General features: G+C 48.8%; 1 protein-coding gene across 6 annotated transcripts in view; it reads left to right on the top strand.

Annotated features, from left to right (window-relative positions):
- The first annotated feature begins 6,817 nt into the window (after positions 1-6,817).
- The window catches only part of LOC124949491, a 27,891-nt gene continuing 19,708 nt past the window's right edge, over positions 6,818-15,000 (top strand). The window contains exons 1-3 of one of the 6 annotated variants that reach the window (XM_047494615.1): positions 6,818-7,552; positions 11,508-11,911; positions 12,782-14,688. In XM_047494615.1, coding sequence (XP_047350571.1) covers positions 11,721-11,911; positions 12,782-14,688 — 2,098 coding nt within the window. In that variant the 5' untranslated portion in view covers positions 6,818-7,552; positions 11,508-11,720. Of the gene's footprint in view, positions 7,553-8,431; positions 8,456-9,428; positions 10,249-11,013; positions 11,255-11,507; positions 11,912-12,781; positions 14,689-15,000 lie in introns of those variants that run through there. The other 5 variants (XM_047494616.1, XM_047494611.1, XM_047494610.1 and 2 more) reach the window with 5 other exon arrangements.

The following is a 15,000-nucleotide window of genomic DNA, read 5'->3' as shown; positions in this document are numbered from 1 at the left end:
CGAATGGGGAAAAAACGAAGGACTCGAGCGCGGTGGGGCCCTCGAGCGCGCTTACCCATTCGATTAATAGCCAAACGCTACCCTCCCGCGCGCGCGGGGCCTACCGGGTGGCCCACCTCCTCCCACCCACCCGCGAAAGTAAGTAGTGAGTGAGCGGCATTCAAGGGTTGGTGACTGTACGCCGGGGGATGCAGAAGGGGGAAAGGAGTGCTGCCGGTGGTTGTTCCAACGAGAGGCAAAGGAAGCAAAAGGAGTCGGGGGACGTTGAGCGAGCGAACGAACGAACGAACGAACGAACGAACGAACGAACGCGCGAGCGAGCGAGCGAGCGAGAGAACGAACGAACGAGTGAACGAGCGAGAGAGAGAGAGAGAGAGAGAGAGAGAGAGAGAGAGAGAAGAGAGAGAGAAAAAGGGTGGGAGAGAAAAAAGATGAAGAGGAGTTGCGCGCGAGCGGGCTTGACGGTGAAGGGTGGAGTGGGTACCGAGGGTACGGCCAGATTTTAACGATTCCTCTGCCGCGGAGTCTTAAGAGAAAGAATGGCGGGGATGGGTGAAATGAGAGGGCAGGGTCGGGGGTTGGCGAGGGTGTTCGGCTTGCTGTGTGGGTGGGCAGAGGACGGCGTGGAAAGAAGCTCGAGAAGGTTGGGGAAAACGGAGGAAAAGACGACGAGGACGACGTGGACGAGGAGAAGGACGACGACGACTACGACGACGACGACGACTACTACGACGACGACGACGACGACGACGACGACGACGACGACGACGACGACGACGACGACGACGACGACTACGACAACGAGGATGAGGATGAGAACGACGAGTAGGAGGAGGGGGAGGAAGAGTACGAGGAAGAGAGAAGGGGTGAGATCGCGCGGTGGTCGACGCGGGGCTGAAGAGAGGGGCGCGAAGGACGCGAAATGAAGAAATTCTATCTACATTTCCAACCCTTCATGCAGCGTCTTACCCCCTTTACGTTTCTGCCCTCTCCTCGACCACCCTCTACCACCCCTACTCTCCTCTCACCTATCCCTTCTTTTCTCTTTCTTCCGCCAGCGTTTCTTCGTCTCCTTCTTCCGCTTCTTCTGCCGTTTCGTTCCTTCCACCACCAGGACAGTGCCGAGTATAGGAAACCACCCTACGAACGGTTGTCTTCTTCCCGCGCGCACGGTGTCCCCTCAATCCGCACCGCACCACGAGCAACCATCCCCTTGAGACAATACGACCACCTCCTTCTCATCTACCTCTTCCTCCTTCCCCACCTACTACTACTACTACTACTACTACTACTACTACTACTACTACTACTACTACTACTTTTCCTCCACCTCTCCTTCTTCTTCTTCTTCTTCTGCTTCTTCTACTTTTGCTTCCTCCTTCAACCACCTTCCACTTGTTCATCTCGCTCCAACCCCTTGAAAAGCGGCATCGCTAGCTACCACCATTACCATCGCGACTAACACCAAGTACGGGTAGGGTTGCTGCGCCGCATTTCTTTCTTCCGTCGCGAGCCCCTTGTCGTTCCTTCTCACTCGCGCGCCGTACCACTTCTTTCCCTTTTCTTAAATACAAAAGCGAAAATTTTGCTTATTAGAATATTTCCAGGAGGTTGCGCCACCCTGTGCTTTTGCACCATCCTCATACTCTCATCCACCTTCCTCTCGCTTTTTTGTCCTCTCTAGTCGCTTTTTTTTTGTTCCTTTCGTTCCTGATATATCGTCCATCTCTCTTCTCCTCGTAGACACCGAATATCTTCTAATATCGTCGCGTTGACCGCTCGACTATATTCCCCTGCAGGAGACTTTAATCATTAGATATTATAAGACGTTGAAAATGACGAGTCTAATCTTTCGTTTCCTCCAAGACAATCTAAATTATTCATTTTCTCACGTGTAGAGATATTCGTACTATTCGATGGAAAATGAGAAAACGATTCCGACGCGTTAGATGTTCTGATAAATGGTATCCGATATTTTTCTTAAAGGACGATGAAATAACGTCAAATCCCTGTACCGTCTCGATTAACCTTCCGACAAAAAGTTTTTCCCCATCGTAATATTCTCGAACCCGAACAAATTCGATTCGCCCGCGTGAGATTTACTATAGTTCCGAGAAACATCGGTCCGTCGAAGACTTTAAAGAGAGAAGATATTTTCGTAAGAAAGACGTGAAAATAAAAAGGAAGGAAGGAAGGAAGGAAGGAAGGAAGGAAGGAGGAAGGAAGGAAGGAAGAAGAAGAAGAAGAAGGAAAAAAGAGGAAGAATATTCGAATATTCGCCTCTAAGGCGATACATAGTACGGAGCGCGATGTAAGATACCGAATGATAGGGGGAGGCTGTTGTTGAAAGAGAGAGAGAGAGAGAGAGAGAGAGAGAGAGAGAGAGGGAGAGAGGGAGAGAGAGAGGGCGAGACTGTAACAAACAATGGAAAGGTAGTCTTGGCGGACAATAGCTCGTGTGGAACAAACACATCTCACCCGTTCACCGTTTCTCACCCTCTCTATCCTCCGAGCCGGTACGCTACCCTGTCCCTTGCGCACACAAGCCGCACCATCGTGAGAGTACATTTTCCTCTGGACTCGACGGTACTTGTATGTTTTTAAGCTGCAAAAGTACCGATACGAAAGCATGGATACGCCCCGTAGATACGTCCGTAGATGCGTCCATAGATACGGCTTAGAGGAGCAAACCGTTGTCGAAAAAGAAATGAGTTCGTCATACAATGCGACTTGATTTTTCTATGTTAAACAAAGACTTAATTGTTGAAGAGTATAAAGAGAACCAGACCAAAGGTACCACCGCGACGCTTCGCAACCTGAAAATCTTTCAAAAGATTTATTCTGCTGAGATACTATAATAAGACGTACATAAAATGCATACATACATACGCTGGTACGTATTAACGTAGGTATACGTAGGTTCAACGGGGTAGCGAACTTTTTGTCATGATATATTTTTGAAAGACTACAAAAGTTTCTACTACGTTTCTTCTTTTTCACTTTGGCTTAATAGCGAATCCTAGGAATAATATTTTGACGGTGGGTCGTACCATGGTCGTTATCGATACTCGATCCTCGATATTCCCCAAAGTCAAAATCTTTTTTTTCATCTACTCGATTTTGAACGAGCTAATCGATCGGGTTCAACGATACTTTAGATTCATACCGGTGTCAATCGGGAATCTACGGGCTTGCCGGCCGTCAGATAGTGAAAACTTTCTCGAGTTTAACTCGAAATAAAGATATTCGAAAAATATTAGAAATTATGTATGCCTTTCGACATCGACATCGACGTCGACATCGACGTCGATGTCGATAACAAAAGCGACCTTGACTATGCTGCCAGTTGACGTTACGTTTTGGTCGAAGGGCTCGCGCGGGGTTGGTGAGAAAAGGGGGTAGAAAGTCGCTTGGTAAAAGGGAGTCGGGGGTACGGAGGACGAAATGAGGGTTCCTGAGTTTTTGCCAGGCGATCAATAAAAGTCTCTGTGCTCTCCTCTTATACTTGTCGTATAACGAAGTAGGCTGGCAGCTCTGTAAGGGTTTGGGTACGTGGCCCGGTGCGTGCATTAATTCCACCTCCGCCACCTCTCTCTCTCTCTCTCTCTCTCCCACTCTCATTGTCCCTCTCTCTAGCAGCACACAGTGCTAAAACCACCCTGCTTCGTCTTTTCTCCTTCTTCTTGCTTCTTCTTCGTCTCCTCCTGCTCGCGCTTCCTTCTCTCCTTCTTCCGCTCTCCTTCTTCTGCTTCTTTGCTTCTCGACTGTTTCTCTCTCTCTCTCTCTCTCTCTCTCCCTCTCTCCGCCTTTCTTTGTCTTCTTTTCGTACTTGGGTACTCATTCTCTTCCACCGACTCCGTCCCATCGACGACCATCCTCTCTTTTCTTTACGTCGTCGTACGCCATCGTTTTCTCTCCGCGTTTTCCTGTCTCGACGCTTATCAAGGCTCGACGCCTATAAGAGCACGCAGTCGGATACCGCATGGATGATACAAGGAAGAAAGTTGGTTGATTCGTTATCCTGATCGTAAAAGGGAAGAAAGCGAGCAAGGCAACCTCGGTTCGCAAGGAACCGAGAAGGAATTGGGCTATGTTTCGAGAATACCTTACCTACCGTATTCCTTTTGGTACCGTTTCTTTGTTTCGTTTCATCCCAACATACTCTTTCTTCTCTCTCTCTCTCTCTCTCTCTCTCTCTCTCTCTCTCTCTCTCTCTCTCTCTCTCGTCTTTGCTATTCATTGCAACATCTCGTACTTCCCTTTGCGTTTCTACGTACACCTACGTACACTTTTCCTTGCTCGGCTTTTCTATCGCCCTTCCATCCGGTCATTGCGTTTAACGTAAAAGATGTGCAGCTCGCTTTCGAATTCGGTTTTGTTTATCCGAGCTTATGTAAATACATTATCTTAATTAGAAAAATGTTGAGACTCGAGAAAAAGCGCTTCTGCCCTTTATATTCAGCATTCTCGCTAAGCGGGCATGCACTATTTCTACATACTCGGAATGAACTTTCCAGGAGGTAGCGAAACACGCACAATCGTGTGCGGCTCGAGTTTGAAGTGGGACGAAGCTTGGACGAAGCTCGGACGAAGGTTCGAGGAAAGAGTCGTACGATAAGATAAAGCAACTAAGCGGTCAAGTCGTCGAGTCGTCCAAGTGTACGTACATAGATATTTTCTCTTGAAAGAAAGTAATTAAATACGGTCGAGCGTGTATATGAGAAAGACAAGTTTGAAAAAGAATATCTACTACATTTAGGTAAAGGTCTATGGAAAACGTCCACAATAATACGTATAATATAAGTTTTGCCGCGATTTCTCTCTCTCTCTCTCTCTCTCTCTCTCTCTCTCGCTCGCCCTCCTATCCGTCAGCACGAGTTCATTCTTTATCAGTGTACGTAATTATTACGCATCGTCGTCACTTCCACATAGTGGTTCTATTTTCACCGGCGATACGAAGATCTCAAGGAAGAAAGGAAGATGAGGGTGTTTCGAGTCATCTTCGTAGCTCTCACCCAGCAACGTTTTCTTAATCATCATTCGTCTATCTTTCGATATTAGAGAAGAGGAAAGGAGGGTTGGCCGAACACAAGGGGGTTACCCAGAGTCGAAGGAGAACGGGGTAGGGGAATAGAAGTATGTAAAAGTAGTAGTAGTATTAATGGTAGTAGTGAGAGAAGGAGTAAAAGAAGGTGGCGTTGGAAGGAGTAGGGCCAGGGCAGGGAAGGGAGAGGGACAGAGGGCAAGAGCGCGAACGAAAGAGCCCCGCGCGTAAAGAGAAAAGAGCGAAAGGTGGAGGAGGTGGAGAGAGAGAGAGAGGGAGGGAGGGAGAATCAGCTCGAGAAGAACGAGAATGACGGTACGAGGGGAAGAGGTGAGGAGAGGAGAGGATAGGGAGGGACGGGGGAACCACCGCGCCGCTCCTTACTCCGCCCAGCATCCAAGATGGCGTTGGCGCGGCTCTCCTCGTCATTAAAATCAATAATTAAAAAATACATCCGTGGGCACCTTCGCTTTTCTAGCGCCTCGTGACGCGTGCTCGGGCGCCACCCGAGCGTCACGGCGCGCAAGTAGCGGCGTCTCCGTTGCCGTCGCCGTCGCCGTCGTTGCTCCGTGGTGGCGCCGGCGACGGCGACGGCGACGGCGCCATCCATTTACTCTCCGATCCTCGTGCGCGGAAACCTCTTGCCCGCGAACGAAAGCTTCCACGAGAGAATTCCTGAAAAAATCATTGGTGATTTTACCTCATGGTACCTTCCTATAGATTTCGACCAAACGCACTCTATATATATACGACTACCCAATTGTATAGTATAGACTTTCTCTTCTTAAGGCTTCTTAAAGGAATCCTTAAGGAAAAATCTCTTTGCGTAATTATCTATATCTTCTCTCTATTCTAACGTCGGACCGACCATCGACTACCTCTCTCTCTCTCTCTCTCTCTCTCTCTCTCTCTCTCTCTCTGTCTATGGAATAACCGATGTGGGTCTCCGTGCACGTTATACCATATGCAACGATAAACTTTTTGTTATTTGTACAACAGTAAAGTAAAAAAGATTTACGACGTAGAAACTTTGACAACGCGACAACGTGTGTTTCTTGGTAAAAGTAAGATGATAAATGGATCGGAGCGGATACGGTAAAAGTAAGGAAAACCGTCGAGCGGAGGAAAATCTTGGCTATTATGTCGAAAAAGTATTTATATATGTATGCATTTCGGTGCATAGGTTTCGAGCAGGTTTCGACCGTCCTACAACTCTCTCTCTCTCTCTCTCTCTCTCTCTCTCGTCCTACATTAGGAACCTAAAGACAAGGATATTTCCAAGTCGAGGTGAAAGTACCGAGACTATCCTAGGGTCAAACCGGACAGGTAAATATCCTCCCAGGTAGTACGTAAACGACAATGACTCCGTGCCAGTACTCTCGAGCCGAGGGATAAAGAGCGAGATCTTGGATGGAGCAGCAAAGGGAAGGAGAAGAGAGAGAGAGAGAGAGAGAGAGAGAGAGAGGGGTGGGGGGGGAGAGGGCATGGGGGTTCAGCCGGTGGGGACGTCGGTCTAACGCACGGCTAAGGTTCGGTGGTACGGTTCGAGAATCGAGGTAGAGACGGAAGAATGGTGGCGCGTAGAAGGAGCGATACGTCGGACAGGAAAGGAGAAGGAGGGTCCGATGGGCTGGTACCCACCCGGTTGGAGGTGGCACGAGGAGGTGGGACTCTTCGTCCCGTTCTCCACTTTCAGTGGCAAGTCCGAAGAGGCAGTCACAACGCGACTGCTCGAAGAGTCGGGCCGCCTGTCGAAAGGTGGACTACGCACGCCGTGTGTCGCGCAGGCCGCGCACGCACGAGTGTTAACGCACGGGTCACGCGTACGAGAGTTCCACGCGTACGAGAGTTCGCAAATGCGAACGCTATTTACCGAGAAGGTCCCCCCTGCTCGGCAGAGGGTCGCCTTTGAGCCACGGATCGTTGGCGCGCGCTTTTTCGCCTAAAGTCCGCGCGGTTATAAAACGACGGTGCAACAAAGCGCGCGCGCGCGCGCGCGTGTGTGCACGTGTGATATAGCGAGAGAAAAAAACGTTTCATCCATGTATGAGTTTTACCTTGTTCGTATACCGAGGTCGTACGATGAGAACCAGGAAAGAACAACGTTACGGTCCATCTGACAGCTTCGAACGTTCCTTATGTTTTCGATCGTATTGCTTCCCTTCTCCGCCTTGGCATCCTCTTCCCAACGATCCGATATCCTTTCATTCTTCTTACCGTTCACACTTATTTCTAGTTCTTACTCGTTATCTCTTTCCACATCGACGCGTATTACCAAGATCGATAACGCGTTAAACGCGAACGTCGCCTGTATCGATCAATCGGATTTCTTCGTTTAGTGCATTGTGTGTAGTGGGAAGAAAAGGATAAAGGAAGAGAAAAAAGAAAAAATAAGAGGAAAAGTATATATACGGTGTGCGTCGAAAGAAACAACGGGAAAGGAAAGGGAAGCGAAACGAAGCGAAGCGAAGCGAAGAAGTGGGGGACGGGGAACGCATCCCTCTGAACGTACGTATCTTTGGCGGCTCTCGGCCAACGACTCTCGGCCATTTAACTCTCCGAGTTATCACCGAGAAAAATGTTTACCGCGATAGAACCGATACAGAAATCCGATTCCGAGCGCGCGGAGGATTAGCCGCGTATACGCGGGAGTTTCGTTCGTACGCAATACTTGGCCCCTTGCCAGGAGGCAATAATACTTGCTTGGGGGTCGTCGATCGGAAGAGAGTCGATCGCGATCGCGATCGCGATAAGAAAGAGGGCCGCGAGGTAAGGTACACGGTGGTAGGTAGCGGTGGACGCGGTCCTCCTAATGATAATACCAGTCGAGATTGGTAGTGGTGGGTAAGTTTGCGCGGAGGGCGGTAAAGCCTCCGCGCGGTGGTAGAAGAGAACGAACGAAGGAACGAACGAACGAACGAACGAACGAACGAACGAACGGAGAAGCTCGGTAGGGGGCCGAGGGGAAAGGCCGCGATAGGGGAAAGAGGAAGAAAAGCACGAGGGCGAAAGAGCAGAGGGCGGGGTACTGCGGGGCGAGGGGCGGGGGGCAGCGGCGGCGGCGGCCCCGAAGGAGGTGTGGGGTCGGGGGGGGGGGGAGGGGGCCGAGTATCGCGAGACGCGCGGGAAAGACGCGCTTCTCGCGAGAGAGCGAGAAGTAGTGGTAGACGCGAAGAGGGAGAGCACGAGCATGAGCACGAGAGCAGGAACGAGAGAAAGCGAGTGTGCTTCGAAAGGAGAGGACGGATCGCGGGAAGGGGCAGAGCAGAGGTTTAAGGAGCGTGTGGGTAGGGAAGGAAAGGGGGGAAAGAGGGAGGGGGGAATCTTAGGAGGGGCGCTTAACGTCACGGCGCATTCACTCACCGGCCGTCGCCGACGCCGCTGTGCCGCACACGCGTTCCACACGATACGGTCAGTTTTCTCTTAAACGTTACAACCTCTCTCGGTAACCCCTACCCCTCCTCATCCCAGCAGATTCTCATCTGTATATCTGACCAGCCCCACCGTCCTACGGCTGAGACATCGCTGAGCGAGCTTTCTTCGATAACGGTACGCCTTGGCCTACCGTTTCGAGTTTGCCGCTACTCGCTCGTGTCCATTCTTTCGAACGAACGTTCGACCATTTTCTTTAACCTATTCCTATACTTTTAAACCTCGGTTTCTTATATTTCGTCGCGAATATACTCGGATTACGCGCGCGTTTTCGCCCTGTGTGTTGATCCTCCTTCCGCAAGAAGTGAAAATCGACGACTTCGACGCAACTCGCCTTCTCCATTGCCAAGTGAAAATTAAGGATACGACTAATTTTCCTTCGCTGTTTTGTGTTTTCATCCTCCAGCGGAAATAAATTTAGAGTTGTGCGGGGTGACATCGAAGAATCAGCTGATCGTTTCGGGCGCCGCGCGGTACCCATCTTCCCAGCCTGCCCTCCTCTCTCTCGCTCTCTCTCTCTCTCTCTCTCTCTCTCTCTCTCTCTCTCTCTCTCTCTCTCTCTCTCTCTCTCTCTCTCTCTCTCTCTCTATCTATCTATCTATCTATCTATCTATCTATCTATCTATCTCTTGGGCGCGCGCTCGCTCGCTCACTCGCTCACCATCTCGCTCCCCTCTTTCCATCCCTAGTCGCGCGTTCTCTCTCTCTCTCTCTCTCTCTTTCTCTCGCGCGCTCTCTCGTTTTCTCTGTTCCACCTGCACCCCCTGTACTATATCCCGAGAGAAAGCACGAGGAGAAAAGACGAACCACGCGGGTGGCCCACCGCGACGCTTTTGGTTTTCCCGCCAACGTGTCTCCCGATAATCTCGATCAGTGTTTGATAATACGATTGACAAACAAACGCGAGTTACGCCGAAAGAAGAGGTAAAGGAGTGCAAAATGATTTTCGGTGGAAAAAATTCATGGAGAGGAAGAATCGATAGTTCGTTCGAGAATTGTTTCGATCTTTATGTGTTTACGCGTGTGTTTACATCGAATGCGATATGATCCACGGAGTCAAGCGCGAAGAAGATCGATCGGTGATCTCTCGTTCTCTCTTCGTCTCTCTGCTTCTCTCTCTCTCTCTCTCTCTCTCTCTCCCTCTCCCTCTCCCTCTCTCTCCCTCTGCCTCAAATATCGAATAGCATTCGCGGCTCGTGTACCATCGGCCCTAACATACGATACACGATCGTTCGTTGAATCACGCGGCAGTGCCTTAGATCGTTTCTATTATCCTAGTCGAGGCGATCGACATTTTTTTCTCTTCTTCGAACATCTTTGAGAAAACGTCCGCGAGAAAAAAGACGTAAAATACAATAGAATTTCGTTCGAATGCATTCGTAAGTCCGTAAAAGTGGATCGTCCAGCTCGTGCCGCAACAACGTAGGAAAAATCTTTCGAATATGGAAACTGTTAGATCGAGAGGACAACAGAGGACGTTTGTGGGAATTCAACGATTACAGAAGATAAAATGCAATTAATAATCCCATAACGATTCGCAGTTAAACGTCGTTAAACGCGAACAGTGTCAAAAAGCAGTGTTCTTCCTTTGCGTAAAAAGAAAAAAACAACAACAACAACAACAAAGCAAGTGTCTGTGGTATCGTGTCGAAATTGGAAAAGGAATAATCGGTTCGACTAATGGCCGTTTAAATGGTTCGATTAAACAGACTTTGAAAATTGATTTGCTAATCTGTCTATGGAGAAGAGCGTCTCCCGCGATGATCGGACCGGTACACTTTTGAACGTTTTTCCTTTTTTTTTTTTTTTTTTTTTTTTTTTTTTTTTTTTTTTTTTTTTTTTGTGAAGAAATCCAATTGGAAATATCGATCGTTTCTTCCGCGACGATTTCCTGTCGACGAAAGTCACAATTTTAGTAAAAAATTAAAACGATCAAAAAATCCGCCGATACGGGAAGGTTTTTAACGCGTAAAGTACGATAGAGAACGATCGAAGAAACTCGCCAGACGAGAAATACACTGTACGCTACTAATCGACGATACATATTTCTTTTAACGTTGATCAATTATACCTTTTACATTGTCTCTCTATGTTATTTTTAATTTTCTTGCCTTCTCGCGTTAGAAGAAGCGCGTGTATATAAACATGCCTATAGAAATACATTGATCGTATTGATGGTATCACGCGTATTTATATTTATTCGTTCATCCTGACATACGCGGAAAGATCTTTCGCTGTTGTCCTTTGTAAGTTGTTTGAAAAAATTAAGAAAAAAAAGACGAAAGTTAAAGGAACACCCAGTTTCCCACGTAGAAGCGTTTACGCATATTGAAACGTTTCGTTATCGTGATTCCTATTCGACGCGGCCCTCGTAATATCAAACTTCTTATCAGATGCGTCGCACGAATCGCGATATCCTCTCTCGTTCACGATCGCAGATAAAGCATGACGATTCGTTGACGACGACTTTTCTATTCGTACGCGTACTCTTGCGGCACGAGATTTTAGGTAAAACATTTAACAGTTTATCGAAATATTAGAAAGCGTAAATATATTAAGACCCGTATGCTCGACGGTGTAACGCTTTTTCTCCCATTTTCTTTCATTTACTTCTTCTTCTTCTTCTTCTTCTTCTTCTTCTTCTTCTTCTTCTTCTTCTTCTTCTTCTTCTTCCTTTTCACTTTCGTCGTACGCTACCCGACTACCCGAGAATATCGAGATTAATGCGGCAAGAATCGCAAGAATAGTCGAAACGAAGATACGTATAATTATACGTAGGTACCTATTATTTCTTTATTACCATTCCGATAATCTCGTACGCGAGAAAGAGAGATCGACGATGAATATCCCCACAACGACAACGAACAAAGGGAGGGAAGAAAATTTGTGAGCCGCGAACGTAGTTAAACGTCGAATGTTCCCTCGGATTAATTCGGTCCGAAACATTTCGTAAAATGTTCGGTCGTTCGATCCAATCGATTGTCCAACCAGGACGGCGGTGCTTGATGTGTGCTTTGACTTTCTTTCGCAGTTGCCGGAGTCGGTGGCAGAACGTACCGCTAAACGCAGAAGGAGGAAGTAAAGAAGAAAACAAATACGGGGTGCTCGTTTACGTGTAGTTCGCGGCCGCGGGGCGTACGTGGGTGCATGGAAGAAGGAAACGATCCTGTCATCGGAAGGAACGAAGGAGAACGAGGCGGCGGGCCAGGGTGGCTCCGCTAACGGCAGGGAGGCCGTTGAGAAAATGTCGAGCACCGCGGCGAGTCCCGATGGGATGGCTTTGCAGTCGCACTATTCCCTTCGATGGAATAATCATCAAAATCACATATTACAGTCCTTCGAGGCGCTTTTGCACGCGGAGATACTCGTCGACGTGACGCTGGTTTGCGCCGAAACTAGTCTCAGGGCGCACAAGGTCGTTCTCAGTGCTTGCAGGTCAGAATTTTTCAATTACCCATTATTATTATTATTATCATCATTATTATTATTATTACTATTATTATTATTATTATTATTATTATTATTATTATTATTATTATTATTATTATTATTATTATTATTATTATTATTATTATTATTTCCTTGCGTTATCCTCCCTCCCTCTCAACTTCGGACGCGATACGGCGAAACTTACCGATCTTATTTAACCTTGCATCTACGTTCGACCGTTACATCATTCCTTTTTACGAGGATCGCGATTTTCTTACCTCATACATTTCCTTAGGTAATCGATTAAACGGCTTCGATCGATTTTATCGGAGGGCCGAAAAAGCGCGTCTCGTCGCGCGCCTTCGAGCGCGCGACGAGAAAAGAGCGTTTCTTGCAGAGAGAAAAGTGTGAAACTCGCCTCTTTCTCTCTTTCCTCCTATTATATACGTATTTTACGGCTTTTTGCTTGTCTTTTACCTTACCCTTTCTCTTATATTTTTTTTGACAAATTTTACCTCTCGATATATTTTACTTACCCGTTTGCATTCGCCCGCGTAATCGCGTTACCGCTAAGATAACCTCAAGAAAGGAAAAATAAGCGATAAAGTAACCGTGGTGGCCGAAATAGGGGGAGAGGGAGAGAGAGAGAGAGAGAGAGAGAGAGAGAGAGGTAAGGGTGGAGAGAGAAGAACAGATTTTTGACAAAAATTACATCTTCTATCCCGAGATAGGTCTCGTAGTTTCTTTACGTTGCACTATCTTTGATAAAAATAACTAAGCCTCCTATCCTACTCCCAGTTTCTTTCTCTTTTTTTTCTTTTTTCTTTTTTTATTACCTTTATTACCTCTATATCGAAGAAAGCGTTAACGTTTTAGCCCCTTCTTCGAGAGAATATTTGCGGAACATCCGTGCAAGCATCCGGTGATCGTACTGAAGGATTTCCCCGGTCACGAAGTCGCGGCATTAATCGACTTTATGTATCGCGGGGAAGTGCGAGTCGGTCGAGAAGAATTGGCAGGACTGATGAGAGCGGCCGAGAGTCTGCAGGTCCGGGGACTGGCTTCGTCGGAACCGAGGCCGGCATCACCGCCGGACACACCAGTGGCCGATCTTCTTCTCGGCGAGCCATCGACGCCCGAGGAAACTAGGCAGGATACTCAGGAGGACGACGATAATGCGTCGGAGATCGCAGCAGCAGCAGCCGCGGCCGCGGCAGCGACAGCGGCGGCGGCTGCGGCGGCGGCAGCACGGGCATCGATCAGAGAAACGATCACGACGCCTATAAGAACGATCTTCCATTCTTCGAGGGACCATCGCGATAGATTACCGCACATGGCTCATCTGAGCTTTGGCATACGGGAGCTAAGGGAAGCCTGCAGTTCACCTCTTATGCCGCGTCGGAAACAGGCAAGACCACGCCGAAGATCCGGGGAATTGGTACCGCAAGACTTGAGCAGGCCGCATCCACCGCCGAGTCTGAGCCCACCGTTTTCCTCTTTGAATCTGACCAATAATCAGCAACAGAGTCAACACCATCAAAGTCAACACCATCCACAGGCATCGTCGAATGCTACGAATCAGCAGCAGCATCAGCAGCACCAGCAGCAGCAGCAGCAACAACAACAACAACAACAACAACAACAACAGGAGGAAATGGCAGAGAATTTATCGATAAAGAGAACAATCTCGCCGATAGCCCAAGAACAGCAGCAGCAACAACAACAACAACATCACAGCCAGCAGCTGCATCAAGTAAAGACCGAAAGTAGCGAGGCAGCGAGTAGTCCGCGAGGGTCTCCCCTTACAGGTACGAGTCTTCTCCATCTCGATGGTTCACCCCAAGACATCCCATCGGCGGCAGCCGCTGCCGTTGTCAGTATACCTGGTATGTCGGCGTTGTCGTTGACACCGCCGCATCATCACAGCGAGTATCTGACGAGTTTGGGTCAATTGGCGGCCCAGTGGCTTCCTCAAAATCACCCGCAAAGTCAGCTACCACCGCCGCCAACGCAAACTCATCATTCGCGGGACGACAGTCCTCTTGGTTCCGCTAGAAACACGCACGCCTATCAACAACAACAACAACAACAACAACAACAACAGCAGCAGCAACAGCAGCAGCAACAACAACAACAACAAGAATCATCGCTGACGTCTAGACGTGGCTCGATCGCGGCGATGTTTCCCCTCGACAGCGTTGCGTCTTTGAGCGGTGGACTCTTCCCTCATGGTACCGCCATCGATAGGGGATCCCTTTTAGCGGATCTCCATGAAAGTTTTAAACCGGAACAGTTACACGGACTGTTCGGACCGGCCACCTTGACGACTCATCCTTCCGGTAAGAAGAAAAAGCATAGAACCGACGGCGACGCACCTAGAAGATGGTCGGATCAAGGAGGACGTGGTCTGCCGGTTGGAAGACCAAAGGGTCAACACAGCGCACCACGGGGCGGCCCACCGAGATCTTGGACTAATGCCGAACTTACCGAAGCGCTGCAACACGTGTGGAACAAGAAGATGACGACGTCTCAGGCAAGTCGAATATTCGGCATACCATATAACAGTTTGTTGATGTACGTGCGCGGTAAATACGGAAAGAGCTTGAAGTTGGAACAATTGAGAAGAGATTGCACCGGAGCTACAACCGGCGACGTAGTCATGAATTCTTTAAACAACAATGTCAAAGCCGTACAACAACCACCGGCGCAGCTGAGCCATCCACTCGCCGGCCTTCCACCCCATCCGGCCGACGACAGTGGCTTTCCTCATCACTCGCTCCTCGGTACGAACCTTTCTCAAAGTTTTTTCCCGGATTTTACCACCTCTCCGTTCCCCGTGCCAGTTAATATGATACATCTTCTAACCCCGAGCGAACAAAAAGCTTTCGAGCCCCCTCCGAATCCCGGTGGTGGTAACAGCAATGCCAGCGGGAGCAACAGCGGTGGTACCGGTACCACTGGAAATGGTACCACCGCGGGAAGTTCTGGTACCGCAGCAGCGGCTGCCGCAGCCGCCGCCGCCGCTGCTGCCGCCGCTGCAGCTGCTGCCGTTGCCACGGCTTCGAGCGCTCCGGAACACGGCTCGTCTCATAGTA

This window comes from Vespa velutina, chromosome 5 (genome assembly GCF_912470025.1).
Source record: "Vespa velutina chromosome 5, iVesVel2.1, whole genome shotgun sequence".
Taxonomy (NCBI): domain Eukaryota; kingdom Metazoa; phylum Arthropoda; class Insecta; order Hymenoptera; family Vespidae; genus Vespa; species Vespa velutina.
Note: the sequence above shows the minus strand (reverse complement) of the source record. Positions and strands in the feature narration are given on the sequence as shown.